Here is a 14,326-nt window from a genome sequence, read left to right on the forward strand (position 1 = left end):
GAGCAATTTTCTTTTCATCCTTCCGTATTGTAACTTAGCAGTCAAAGACAGATACACAGACAATTTGCGTCTTTTGAGACAGTTCTTGTTTCAAACGGAAACACAATATTAAATTATTCTTAATGAACAATACCGGATATTTAAGTACCTTGTGTTATATATTTATTGCATTCAATTCAAAACAAGCTTGTCGAAGCTACATGTTCGGGAATATGGGTATTTTCTATCAGAAAGGTAGAGCTATCTACACCGAGTTACATTTAGTTTAAACTCTATTTATTGATATATCATATACATAAATCACATACATACAATCAAGTTTGCAATCAAAATAATGCAAAGGATCTTAAACAAGCTTTCATTGAAAAATTATACTCATTCATTTATTTCCTTGACAGTAAAATATGTTATAAAGACAGGGAGTAATAAAACTATGGTTGAGTCTAGTTATATATTTATTAATTTAAATTTGGTTAATTTGTCTACACGTCTTTTCCGGCATTTGTTTTCTTTTATCATACGGTCGTTTCAGTGTTTATTGCGTAACTAATATATGTTCACTCGCTTTTGGTATGTATGCAAGCGTTTGGTTCCAGTTGCCGCTTAAGCTACGCTATAATCAATAATTGCAAGCTTTCATCACAGAAAATCAAAGATTTGAATCATTTTCCTTGAGTTGAGAACTCGTTTTAAACCTTATGAAGGTGTAGTACAGAGAAGAACATTTTTAGAATGTTTTTTTGTTATGGTGGCATTAGTTCTAGATCAGTTTATTAGTGTTAGAATGCTGCAGTCAAAGTCTTAAAATAACATTTACAATATCCGTCTTGAAATAGTCATGCAGGCTTGCAAGAATATCCGTATTTTTAGGAAATGATCCGGTAGAAAGGGAAATCAACATGGCGATGTTTAAAACAATCATAATGATGAAATTAAACTATATATTTTTGTTGGGGATATTTTGAACTACCCATGCAAGCTGGCATGATTCTCTGTTGTTATGCAGAAAGGGAACTCAACATAGCGATGTTTAAAACAATCATAATGATGAAATAAAACCCATCTGTTATCTATTTCCACAATAGATTTTATTTGTGGTGGGCCTACTTGGCGATGTGTAGTTCTGGCTGGCTGTATTTGCTGCGCTCCATGTTTCCAGGAAATCTTCCCTTACCTTTCATTTTTTGTTTGATCTCCCTAAAAGTTACATAGTAGTAGTATATAAAATAAGTATTTGCGCCGAGGAACAGCCGTTATGTATTCGTGAGCTATAGCAAAAATATCATTGAAAGAAGGACCAAAGGACCATGAAATGATCGGACTTTAATGTTTTTGGATTTGAAAGGCGCATGTCAACCTTGAAGTTTTAAAATGAAAATTATTACTCTTAAACGTTAAAACATGTTCTTATTTGACTTTATCGTCATAAACTATATATTTCAGGACATAAAAGTAATAGTAAAATTGTTTGTGAACTAAAGTCATCGTCTTCAATATATCTATAACATCTTCATTCTTATGACATTTTCCACATTTTCACATATATTAGTTATATTGCACTGCACGGTGACTACACACACTCGTTCAAAATAAAATTTCAATTTAGAGTGAATGGTTTTACTAAGCCCAAGTCATAATCTGGTGAAGTATGATATGTCTTGGTATAGGCATTTTTTGTAATTGAGAGTTAGTTACACTAACATAACACGCATGCTTGAAGCATTTGAATATTGGTGGTAGATTTAAATTGATCGTTTGCAAATTTCTTCTACACTTCCAAATGATAACGTAAAACCTTTACTCTGCTAAATTTCTAAAATGGACTGGTTCATCATTTAATTTGGACAATACCATTTACTATTCGAGGGGGGTGTTCCCTGAAAATTTACTTACTGAATAGTGAACAGTGTAGATCATGATCAAGCAGCTCGGAGGTGCAGGCTGACCTTGGTCTGCACAGGTCGCAAAGGCAGAATCTCTTGACGCCGGCAGGCTAAAGGTTAATTCCTGAACGGTACAAAATTATTAAAAAGTTGTATTACAATTTCGATAAACTTTACTTCAGATATGAAGTCAATTTCTTTTTATATCCAGCCTACCAAACAGCTTTGTTGAGGTGAATCTAAAATCGTGAAAGAACCGTTCACTTACTCTGTTGACTATAACTGGATGCCACTAGTGAGTTCCTTGTTTCATGAAAACACGACAATGCATAGTAAAAAAAGAAAACCAAAACCAAAGTAGTCCTTAGAAGAAGCCTGCTGTCTTATGCATCTGTCAATATTTTGCCCGTCCGGGGGGGGGGGGGGGGGGGGGGGCTGACCCAGGGGAATTTGACATTTCAAAAATTTTGTTGTCTAAATCCCCACCCCAGAGACAACCTTTTTTGTCTAAATCCCACCCTAGAGCCTGGTTGGTACATCAAATGTTTGTCAAATTCCCGCCTGTCTGGAATGGTCTTCTGTCTAAAGTCCCGTGTATGCCCGCCACTCCCCCGGGCGGGCAAAATATTGACAGGTGCATTATCTTCAAATAGATGCCATCCCATATGGTTCTAGGACGGCAAGAGCTTATCCCTGTATGGTTGTAAGAGGCGAATAAAATGGTCTAAACTCTTGGTTTTACCCCACTAGGTATCCATACCACATATTTTCATTTCGATGAACCAAAATATTTGGTACTACTTGGCGCCATATAACCTGTACTGAGTTGATACATCGTAAAACCCAAATCAAATTTAAAATCAACTGGATGCCACTTGTGGTTTCCTGTTTTTGCATCAAGATGTGAAATACCATAAACGCATTTATCAATTTCTCATTAATAATCTAATTCTTCTTTTTTTCATGAACATCAAAAGAATGTGGCCCATATATTTCAAAAGGCAAACGATGTAGTATTGTTTTTAACTTTATTGTGCACTTTTTAATTAACAATTGTATATGCTAATACAACATTCAAAGTTATTGCCTGTGGTAAAAAAAACACCGTTGGATATGTCCATTCTAGTTCCTAATTTAAATGACTGCCCAGTAGATCTATATTGTAAGTGTTTCTTAGAATAAAGTAACAAACCTACTTTTTCCAGATTTCAATTACAGTTACATATTCTTACTACAGTGTTTCGAGGTCTGTCTATGTGAAAAGTGTGTTCTTTTTATAACAGTTTTATGAAAGCCATTCATGATTCAGAATATTTTTTTTTCCTTTTTTGCTAACATTTTATTAGATTTTAATATTGCAATGCAATTTTGCATTATAACTTAATGCTTTATTTGTCATGGTTTTCCTTATCGTTTAAATGTTGTAACATTTTAATCGGATGTTTTTCATTATCAAATTTTATATAAAGGTGACAATTATGATATTAACCAGACTACTTATTTATTTAAAATACAAACCTTTTGAAGTGATATATCAGGTTCTTGACCTTAGATAATCAAACTTTATCTATTGTTTCTGGCCGAAAACTATTTTAAAAAATTGCTTTCCTCAGAATACGGAAGTCTAAATAGTACATTTTGATGTCAAATGTCAACCCTTCTCAAAGTAAAATTTTGAATTAGTTAGTATACTGTTTCATATAATTAAGCAGGGATATAGTGCATTACACGAGGATACAAATTAAATGAAAAGTACTCGAAATGGTTTCATTTTAAAACTGTTTTAACTGAGAAAACTGTCTTGGTTTGACTGGTGTCATAAAAATTATCATACATTAAGAATTCGCATGTAATATGAGTATCTTCACAAAATCATTTTCTTACTTTGCAATATTCAGGGTGGTAAGATTGAATATGATCCTCAATGTGGAGTTGTGAAAGGATGCTTTGTTGACTGTAGCGGAAATGATTGTAAGTTTATGGTTACGTGGAGGGATCTGGGCTCGGCAGTGCAGTTTGAGCTGTTTGGCAAGCCTGATCGGTCCTTTACTGATGCCTGGGTAGCTGTTGGATTCTCTTCGGATACTCGAATGGTAAGTTTATATCATTTTATTTCTACACGACTTAAATGTTCTCAAATATGCTAATGTCATTTCAAGGCTTTATGTAAATTAGAATTAAAAATCAATCGCGACGTATTCTAAATCATGTCAGTATGCCTTAATCAACAGCGTATTGTTAGCAGCTGTGCAGTTTATTTTAGTGTACAGTTAATATATTCTTATATCTTTTAAATATTACCCTTATTTATCTTTTCTAGCTGCTTTGAAATACACTTAAAATTTGACCTTAAGTTGCCAAGATTTCTGTACATGATTAATTTGAACATGAAATATCTTATTTATAAAAGCATAACCCACATCTTTTCATCTGTCCTATCGTTTATCTGTTCTGTTACAACTATGAAACATTAGTTACTGTTTGATGTACTCAGATTAGACCAACGTGTGACAATAACATTGTTACGGATGTACATCAATGGGAAAGATCAAAGTAAAAAGAGGCGGCAACTGATAAAACATACCATCTTGCGACTTGTACAACAATTGCTAAAGTTTTATTATGTGGATGAACACCGATTACGCAATGATAAGTCATTCAGTGAAAGATGGAGCGGATGTTTTCAGTATTCTCATATACAGCATGTTAATGCATAAAATGTAGGCCTTACATTAAAAAAATAACTGGGTTGTATCATTGCCCATGTTTCCAATGCAAAACAATATCTGATCACTTTGCAACATGATATTGTCTAGTGCAGAAATACATCTAAATATGCAGACAAATGGAAGACAGTTTAATGCTTAACATCGTCTTACTAGACAAAACAAATGTAAACAGATCACTTGGTAGTTTGTATGAAATCATTTTAAATTCACGCTAATGCCGCCGTTGATATGCTTTTCTCAAAGGCAATATAAAGTTTTAAAGTTCGCGTACAGGAGGTATTTTCTATCAAGACTTTATTTACCTATGATTGAAGTTTTCTCTGAAAGTCTTTTTCAGAGAAAATGTAAGGCGTATCAGAGATGGTCATCAAAGAGGGTTTTAAGGAGAAGAGGAAGGGTTGTTAAGTTTGTAAGAGTCACGGTAACAAGAAACTTCAGATCTGCACATTTTACACCGTTGTCAAAGTTACCATGACTACTACACAACATGACACCGTTATTTCATCAAAGTGAAACAGAGAGATATTTCAGGTCAAAAATGGCCGCATGTTCCCCTCAGTTAATAAAACGTTTGGCCGAAATGGAATCATATCTAACAATAATGAATTGCATTCTATTTTGCTGGTCATGTTTATTGCTGTACTAACCGAATTATCTGAATTATGTATAACATGATTGCAGGGAGATGACAGTGTAACCGAATGTGTGTACAGTAACGGATTTATACAAGCTTTTAGTTCTTACAACACTGGTTACTCAAACCCAAGACGACTGAACCCGGTAAGTAGGTTTTACTGTACAGGCAATTCTACATATACATAGGACCGAAACGGAACCGAAAATAAAACAGAATTCATAATAATCAATTGGCAATCTCATACATATACGTCAAGATGGAACCGAATATATACAGAAATCGTACCAAAAACATGCACGAATTAAATTCGCTGGGTTTGAATTCGGCCCGAAAAGGTGAAAAAGATCTTGTTTTCCACATGTAAGTAGATTTTATCTTTGCTGAATGCAAAAAAAAAAATGGTCAAAAATCGTCCATGAACAAAAGCTTGCATTATTCTTCAAATTCGTCCCTCTGTTTATGGATCGCATGTACCCATTTCTTTCTCCGCCGTCGCTTTGGCATCTTTGTATTATTGATATCTAAGCTGTAACATATTATTATTACCCATATTAAGGTAATTTGATACGAGTTTCTTTTTATTATGTTATGCTTCTAAACATTTCTGTCAGAGAATTGGAATCAATGTTCGGCGAATATGTGACAGTCCTAGTCGATTCCGAAACGAAAAAAAAAGAAGAAAAAGGCATCAATTATGTTTCGGTCTCGGTTCGTTGTATTTGTGAAATGACCTTGAAGATACGGAATTTCAGTTTCTTAAATTTAGTTAAAGTAAACACGTACTCCTAGCTGTTTGCGTTACGTACAAATCCCAAAAAGAACACATGATTGCCGTAGTCTTTGCAAATATATTATTTGAATTTGATTTTAATTTGTTTTTGAAAATGATTAAACATAACTATGTTTGAAATGCTTTTTAAAACCGTCTTTATTTCGGACATGGGGTGACCAGTCGTCATAAAAAGTGTCTTTGCTGATTTATATGCACTTCTGAAAATGCTTGTACTAAAAACTCAGCCATATTTTAACAGTAGGTGTGAACACATAATATCTGACAGAATCGTTTGTTTTACATTCAGCGTGTTTGGAAGTCTCATAAATTACATTCATTATTACGGTATAGAAATAGCTATCACAATTTATTTTCTAAAGTTACTGAAATGCAGAACCTAGATATAACTTGATGGTAGTTAAGAAATTTAAATTCTAAATACCATGTAATTCTTACTTAATTAAACCATTTACCTGACGTCATTCTATTTATTAGCCATTGATTGATACGTGATTTAAGAATTAAATGAGTTCAAAAGCTTTAATTGCCGCACTCGGGAATCGAACTCGCGATAGTATTGTGGTTTACCTACTGCGTTGATAACATAGTAACGCAACACACAACATTATATAAATGCTTAAGGTCAGAGAAACTGTGGGTTCGAAAAAACAAACAATGCCCCGATGATCTCACGCAGTAGTTTTCATGAATCAACAGTCACTCATTGTTTCTCGTATACTTACTTCTTACTATGATCGCCGTTTTAATTCTTGTAGATGACACGAATTAGGAAGTAATTTCTGTATTTTCCATTCACTGTATTTTTCAGCCAAAGATCGGCTTGACTAATGTGGAGGGGTATTATTTGGATGGTGTATTGTCTTGTACGTTTGTGCGCCAGAAAAGTCTCCCAGTACAAGGTTTTTTTGACCTCGAACAAGATTGGCATATTATGTTTGCACACGGAAAGGTGTTGCAAGTTCCCGGTAGGTAAACTGTTGATGCTTTGTACGGATTTTTGTTGCTAAAGTGAGATGCAACTGCACCTGCAAACCAACCATATTAGTTGTTCATTTTGTAGTTAAATGGCATTGTCATTTGTATAACCCGTACAAATAAATTACCATTCCAATTGTGTAATTCGTACTGGTAATCCGTACCGTAAGCTAGGTCAAATCGAAATGACTGTGTAACCTGCAATACTAAATGACATTGGTAATAATACATTCGGAACTGGCGAAAAGCCAACCAGTGTCAATTCTAAATTATAGCTGAGTTGATTCATTAATATACCCACGAAGTATTTCGAAAAAGAAATGCACACAATAGGATCATGACGAGCCACTGCACCTGGTCAAAATGAATTGTTTCTTCTACAGTTGCGATACAATACAAAGGTGTAAATCATATGGCATTGAAGCCAATCAAAATGATTATTTTCGATGGCGTTAAATAAAACAAACATTTAAATTTACGCACTTGTTGGGATGAACCAAGTTGTAAATGTATTGCAAAAGGTATTAGTATATTCATATTTTATATCTAAACTATTGAAATTTATTATCGTTGGTGTTTGATTCTATTTTCTGCTTACATCTAATAATGATTGATTTGCTAACCTATGTTCCTAGCTAATTTTGAATCTGAAATCTATCTTTTTTTTTTTTGTTCTGTCGGTGCATTTTTCATTTGTATAATTTGAGTATGTTTACCTAATGCAAGCTTCATAGATACTGCATAAGACACATTTCGTTGTTCAAGTCAGTCTGTTGAACGCATACGAAATCCACCGACAGATTTTATTAAACTATTTGACGTTTCGAATGTGAACACTCCCAAGAAAACGATTAAAAGTTAAAACTTCAAAAACGATAATGAAAAACCAACAATTTTTAATGTACTGCCGTATATCAATCAGACGCTTGTGATATTTGCAAAACTTTTAATGTCAAATGCTGTCATGTTTTAGTTAGAATTCAATTTTATGTTTTGCTTAATGGTTCATGTCAAAAATACAGTCGTATATATACATACAGAGAAATATTTGAGCGCAGTTCGGTCACATGCTAAGTACGATTTCTCTTGTGTCATTTGTAAATGAAAGGTGGCGTCTGTCAGTTGTTTCTCTTGGATTTGGATTACTTTCTTACTTACTTTCACAACACATTTGAACCTAAAACGATTTCAACACTTCTGCAGATTTTCTGCAATTTATTTTTTATGGTGTAAACTTGCTTGATTAGGAAATTAACCCTCAAGACCGTCCGTGTCGTCAGACAACAAACATGACATGAAACAAAACAATTTTCTTTTTTTATAGTTTGTCATTTATAGTTTCTCTATGATAGTATGGAACATCTGATAAAATTGTTAACGTTTATTTTTTCAAATGAAGGCTGTTTTCCACTGAGATTTTCCCCTATAGGAGACTAACTGCATCATTTGACCAAGGATTATGAACCATAACTTTCATATGAGATCATCTTTCAAACTGTTAAACGAAGCATATGACAAAACTATAACACGAACACCACAAAAATCATTATGTACCGTGATAAACTATGTTTTCTCTGAAATCGACTTCCGAGCAGGCTAACTTTGTCGGCTTGTTTTATTGTCGTATATGTAAAACAATATGTAGGCACAGTACACTTTTAATTGTAAAATAGCAGTCTTATGCATAAATTTTAATCATATGTAAACACTGTTTACACGGTAAACTCTTTGTAGACGATTGTTTATTATCTCGTTTCGAATGTTCTTGTTTGATATGTAACATCTCCATATGCAGTTAAATCTGTTTTTTGTTTGTTTTGGGTTTAACGCCGTTTTTCAACAGTATGTCAGTCATGTAACGGCGGGCAGTTAACCTAACCAGTGTTCCTGGATTCTGTACCAGTACAAACCTGTTCTCCGCAAGTAACTGCCAACTTCCCCATATGAATCAGAGGTGGAGGACTAATGATTTCTGACACAATGTCGTTTATCAAATAGTCACGGAGAACATACGCCCCGCCCGAGGATCGAACTCGCGACCCCGTGATCCGTGTTAAATCTGTAAGAAGATCCTTTGGAAGCATAGAATGCAAACAAGCAAAATAATAGCAGACTCGGTTTGATCGAGTCTGTTCATGAGAGGTAATGGAAAGTGCATCACCCCTCACGCCCCCTAGCACATGCTATTACAAATGTATTGAATGGACTCCATGATCTCAAAAGACCAGAAAATATAACAACATTGAATACAAGATTACAAACAAATCGCATTATTTGTTGAAACTGCTATTGTGAGCAGAAGACAAAAACAAACATTATACCTCAAATAGACTGTTTAAATAAAGAAACAGACTGACATATGAGCCGTGCCATGGGAAAACCAACATAGTGGCTTTGCGACCAGCATGGATCCAGACCAGCCTGCGCATCCGCGCAGTCTGGTCAGGATCCATGCTATTCGCTAAAAGTTTCTTCAATTACAATAGGCTTTAAAAGCGAACAGCATGGAGCCATGCTGGTCGCAAAGCCACTATGTTGGTTTTCTCATGGCGCGGCTCATATCGTCATACAACACAAGGACATCACAGTTATGCAAATATAGATTTATCTAATGAAAATGCGTCATGTATGACCGGAATACTTTCATATATATTTTGCGTAGGTAGAAGAAGGAACAATTAGCAATAACAAGAAACACAGATATAGTATTACTTATTTCTAACAGATATATATCATCCTCTTTCAGCATGGCAACTGTATATGCATTCAACGACTGAACTTCCACCAGCATCAGCTGCTAGAATTGATTACCAATCTGTGGTTGTCATTGGAAGTGTTGCTAAATTTCCACTGGTCAAAGCACATGGTATGTCCAAGAAATTATGTCACGCTCATCTAGCCATATATTGATGTGGTTTGAACATCGAACGAAATCTTCATAGAACTGAATGCTTTATTTTGTGTGTGCGCTATATATAGACTTATGTCAGGTCACTAATATTGATTAATGAAAGTAGTCCGGTAACATGCACAATACAGGATTTACAGTACAATACGGAATTTGTTTTCTGCCTGTTCGTATTTTGCAATGAAATACAAGCCGAATTTTTACAGAATGTACATATTAATGTCTAAACCTCAAACTGTACATGTAGAAATGCTCCACCTTAGTTTCTCCAAACAGGCTTAAATCAAGTAAGTTTTGTTGATGCTTGGCATAAGTTAGTTTAAAAGTAAAATTGAATTCTGTCATTAATTAACATCTTTAGTTTGCTGTACTTTTTTCTTTCAGGTTGTCTAATGATATTTGCGTGGGTTTTATTCACCGGTATCGGCATTGTTGTTGCGCGGTATTACAAAAGTGTATGGGCAGATAAAACATTCTTAAAACTCAAAATTTGGTTCCAGGTACGGCTCTATTTCATAGTTATATGCTTACGTTAAGCACTGATCTACAACATTCATCAGTTGTCTTATAGTTGATATTTGGAAATATGTTATTATTTGTGTTTCTTTGATTGATCTTTTACGTTTAAATGGACTTTTTTATCCTTATCGTTCACAGACAGGTTATACTTGGTTCTAGACAATAGGTTATACTTAGTTCTAGACAATTTCATTTGAACATACCATGTTACTATACTTTGTTTTAGAAAATTTCACTTGAACATACTTTTTACCATACTTGGTTCTGGACATTTTTGAACAGACCGTACTTTTATTCTTGGTTCGATATAACTTCTTTTCTGCATACTATAATTGCACATGCTGTATTACTATACTCGGTTCTAGACAATTTCATTTAAACAGACTACATTACTTTACTTGTATTCTAGAGAATGTCATTTGAATAGAATATATTACTTTAGTTGGTTCTAGATCATTTCACTTGAACAGACTGTATCATTTTCTAACTTAGTTTTAGAGAATTGTTTTGAACATACTATGTTAGACAGTCTCGGTTGAACAAACATATAACAATACGTTGTTCAAGACAATTTGATTTTAGCAGACTATGTTACTATATATGGTCCTAGACAGTTTCATTTGAACAAATTGTGTAACTATACTTTGTTTTAGACTATTTCATTAAACAGACTATATTACCATACTAGGTTCTAGACATTTTTGAACAGACCGTAGTTTTATTCTTGGTTCGAGATCATTTCTTTTGTGCATACTATACTACTATACTTGGTAACAGGCACATTCATTTGCACATACTGTATTACTTTACTTGGTTCTAGACAATTTCATTTAGACAGAATATATTGTTATACTTTCATTGGAACAGACTATGTTACTATATTTAGCTCTAGAAAAATTTCATTAGAACAGCCTATATCACTGCACAATTTGATGAATTGCAACCCTGAAACGTTAGATGCAAAAAAGAGCTAATTACTCATGCACAGGTGTTTATAAAGTTATATTTATACATTAAAGCACGTTTTGTTGGATATTTTTAAAGTACATTTGTTGTTTATGCAATGGTTTTCATAGCCCTTTGTGTACGAAACCTGTCATAAGACTTGATGTATCACAACATAGTTCAAAGATTTTCTTGAATCAGTATGACATTGGACTATGAACGGAAGTTTATCACATGCGTAAGAAAAGCAAAACTCACTGAAGATTAATTAAGGTTTTGTAAATCCACGAAACGATACATCATTCTTTTTATTACATTTACATGTACTTTCAACTCTTAACAACTCTCTTAATGTAAAAGTTTAGCTTAACATGAACATAATCACCATGATGGCTTCTGATATTTAAGCAAATTGAAAGTTTATAAGGTCAAACTATGAAAGCCGATTGTTGACATTCGGTTTCAAAATTGCTACAATTATGACGTGGCATTAACTAACCTGGATGATTTGATATTATTGAAGTATTATTGATTAACCTAATACTGGCAAAACTGTAATTGGTAAACTATTAAACACTATAATTCATAAACTGACCACAATGTAACTGATAAACTATCAAACCTATTCTGGCCCCACTGTCGTTCGCTAAACTGACTACACAGTAACTCGTAACATCTTAAGTCTATACTGGTCATACAGTAATTGGTAGACTGACAATACTGTAATCAGTAAACTTTTAAGGTTAGACTAGCCACACTGTAATTGGTCAACTGGCCATAGTATAAGTTGTAAACATTCAAAGGCAATACTGGCTAGACTGTAATTGATTAACTGGCCGTAGTATAAATTGTAAACAATCAAAGGCAATACTGGCTAGACTGTAATTGGTCAACTGGCCGTAGTATAAATTGTAAACAATCAAAGGCAATACTGGCTAGACTGTAATTGGTCAACTGACCATAGTATAAATTGTAAACAATCAAATGCAATACTGGCTAGAGGCTAGACTGTAATTGGTCAACTGGATATATAGTAAACTGTAAACTGTTTAGGCAATACTGGCCACACATCATGATTAAGCAGACAAACAGTGACAAAGGTATAGATTAATTACAAAATACATGTACATTGAATACAATATTCTTGAATATATCCCTGATTGATCAGTTAGTTATGAATGGGATGTCCAAGGGGCCAATTTTAATAATTTCATAAATAATATGAGCCGGTATAGATATTACAATTTGCGTTCCAATAGTTGTTCACATACACGTTTTTGCAAAAGTCTTAGCCACCCTCCTGATGTATTTAGACGTGAAAACCTATTGAATGGTTGCTCAAGAACAAATGAAAATACGACATCAGCAATCTACAAATAAATTATTTGTCTAGCATGACCTTCAAAATTGATTTTTTTTTCTATGTTAATTTAAAAATTCCATAAAATGTAACGGAATCATAAAGCTATTTATTTTAAACCCGCAATGAACATTTCCTTGCAACTCCCACAGATGTCATAGACATTAAGCTTGCGTCTTTTAATCACAGGCAAATTTGGACTGCAGTGCCATAACTGCAACATTTTAGCTGCTATATCTTTTAATTACTCAGTATGATAAGCCAGAAAACGAGATTTTCAGAAGGTCATAGTTGCTTTTACTAGTACATTATAATTATATGAATTTGTCTAAAAAGATTCTGAAACGTATCTAGCAAACTATACTGTTTAGGAAACAATGATAAAAATGGTAATAACGTTTCATGCGAGTTTCTTAAAATGAAATTTGCAAATATATTTAAAGATCTTAAGAAGTGTGGTGATTATTGTGACGATTTCATTTAAAGCATTCTTAAAGGATATGATACTTTTTGTACAACGAAAGGAGGGAAGTATGCATATATTTTTCTTCTTATATTTTGTGTACAAATGGCGTATTCCCAGTTTGTACATAATGTTCAGTGCATAATGTTCATTTTCGTATATTGTAGGTACATAGAGCATGTATGGCTACAGCACTTGGCTTAAACGTTGTGGCTTTTATTCTCATATTTATAGAAGTTAAAGGATATAGTGATGTGAGTACAGATTTTAAAGTTTCTTTTCTTAAGAATAAAACAGTTGTTTTAATCGCATGAGCACATGCGACCATGTCTAAATATACGAAATGACTTAACATGCAGTTTGTTAAAGCAAATCTTGACCATTTATTCCACTCGTCTAAAACATGATCATTTAAGTCAATTCGTTTTTTGACTGATTTGTCGACATTTTATCATTTATGTAAACAAAGGAAAGATACCATACTGTTTTGTGCTTCTAAAGATAAACTTTAGAAGGCCAGTTTGATATAATTATTTTTCGTCAGCAAAAGCCTAATACTATTTTACCAGTAGGTAAAATCTAAGTCAAAAGTAGAACCTAAGAAACATTTATTTGAAAATAAAATCTAAGTCAAAAGCCGAAGCAAGGAAACAAATAGCAACTAGTTTGTTGAACAGAGTTTAGTTATCCATTAACTGCTTTATTTCAAATTATGCCTCTCACCTCTATGGGTTCTGAAATTGCTTTGTTGATGAATTCTTTCATGATAGGAAGATATCTAGCTGGCATACGGAAGGCCGGTTTTTCTACTCAGGTGCCAACTTTTGTCTGAGATAAGGTCCAGAGGGGCGTTTTTGCACCTCCTCAATCACCAAAAACTGGTCGCCATATGATCCAGCAAAAACAAACAAAAACGAAACTGAAAAATAATATATAATAATATATTAATTTATTTTCCGATTTGTTTTATACTTATACATTTAGTGTACTATTTTATTATTGAACAGATACCAGATATTCCGGGCAAAGGGTATCTCCGATCACATCCAATACTTGGAATTATAGTTACTATTTTATGTCTCGCAAATGTAAGTAACATATATGTAAATTCTTA

At 33.6% G+C, this 14,326-nt stretch overlaps 1 protein-coding gene across 2 annotated transcripts in view; it reads left to right on the top strand.

Annotated features, from left to right (window-relative positions):
• Positions 1–14,326, top strand: part of LOC123524668 (putative ferric-chelate reductase 1) — a 62,155-nt gene that overhangs the window by 38,214 nt on the left and 9,615 nt on the right. For both annotated transcript variants that reach the window (XM_045303024.2, XM_045303023.2), the window contains exons 6-12: positions 3,782–3,976; positions 5,294–5,392; positions 6,851–7,007; positions 9,764–9,883; positions 10,310–10,425; positions 13,380–13,466; positions 14,220–14,300. In XM_045303024.2, coding sequence (XP_045158959.1) covers positions 3,782–3,976; positions 5,294–5,392; positions 6,851–7,007; positions 9,764–9,883; positions 10,310–10,425; positions 13,380–13,466; positions 14,220–14,300 — 855 coding nt within the window. The remainder of the gene's footprint in view (positions 1–3,781; positions 3,977–5,293; positions 5,393–6,850; positions 7,008–9,763; positions 9,884–10,309; positions 10,426–13,379; positions 13,467–14,219; positions 14,301–14,326) is intronic.

This window comes from Mercenaria mercenaria, chromosome 3 (genome assembly GCF_021730395.1).
Source record: "Mercenaria mercenaria strain notata chromosome 3, MADL_Memer_1, whole genome shotgun sequence".
Classification (NCBI taxonomy): Eukaryota; Metazoa; Mollusca; class Bivalvia; order Venerida; family Veneridae; genus Mercenaria; species Mercenaria mercenaria.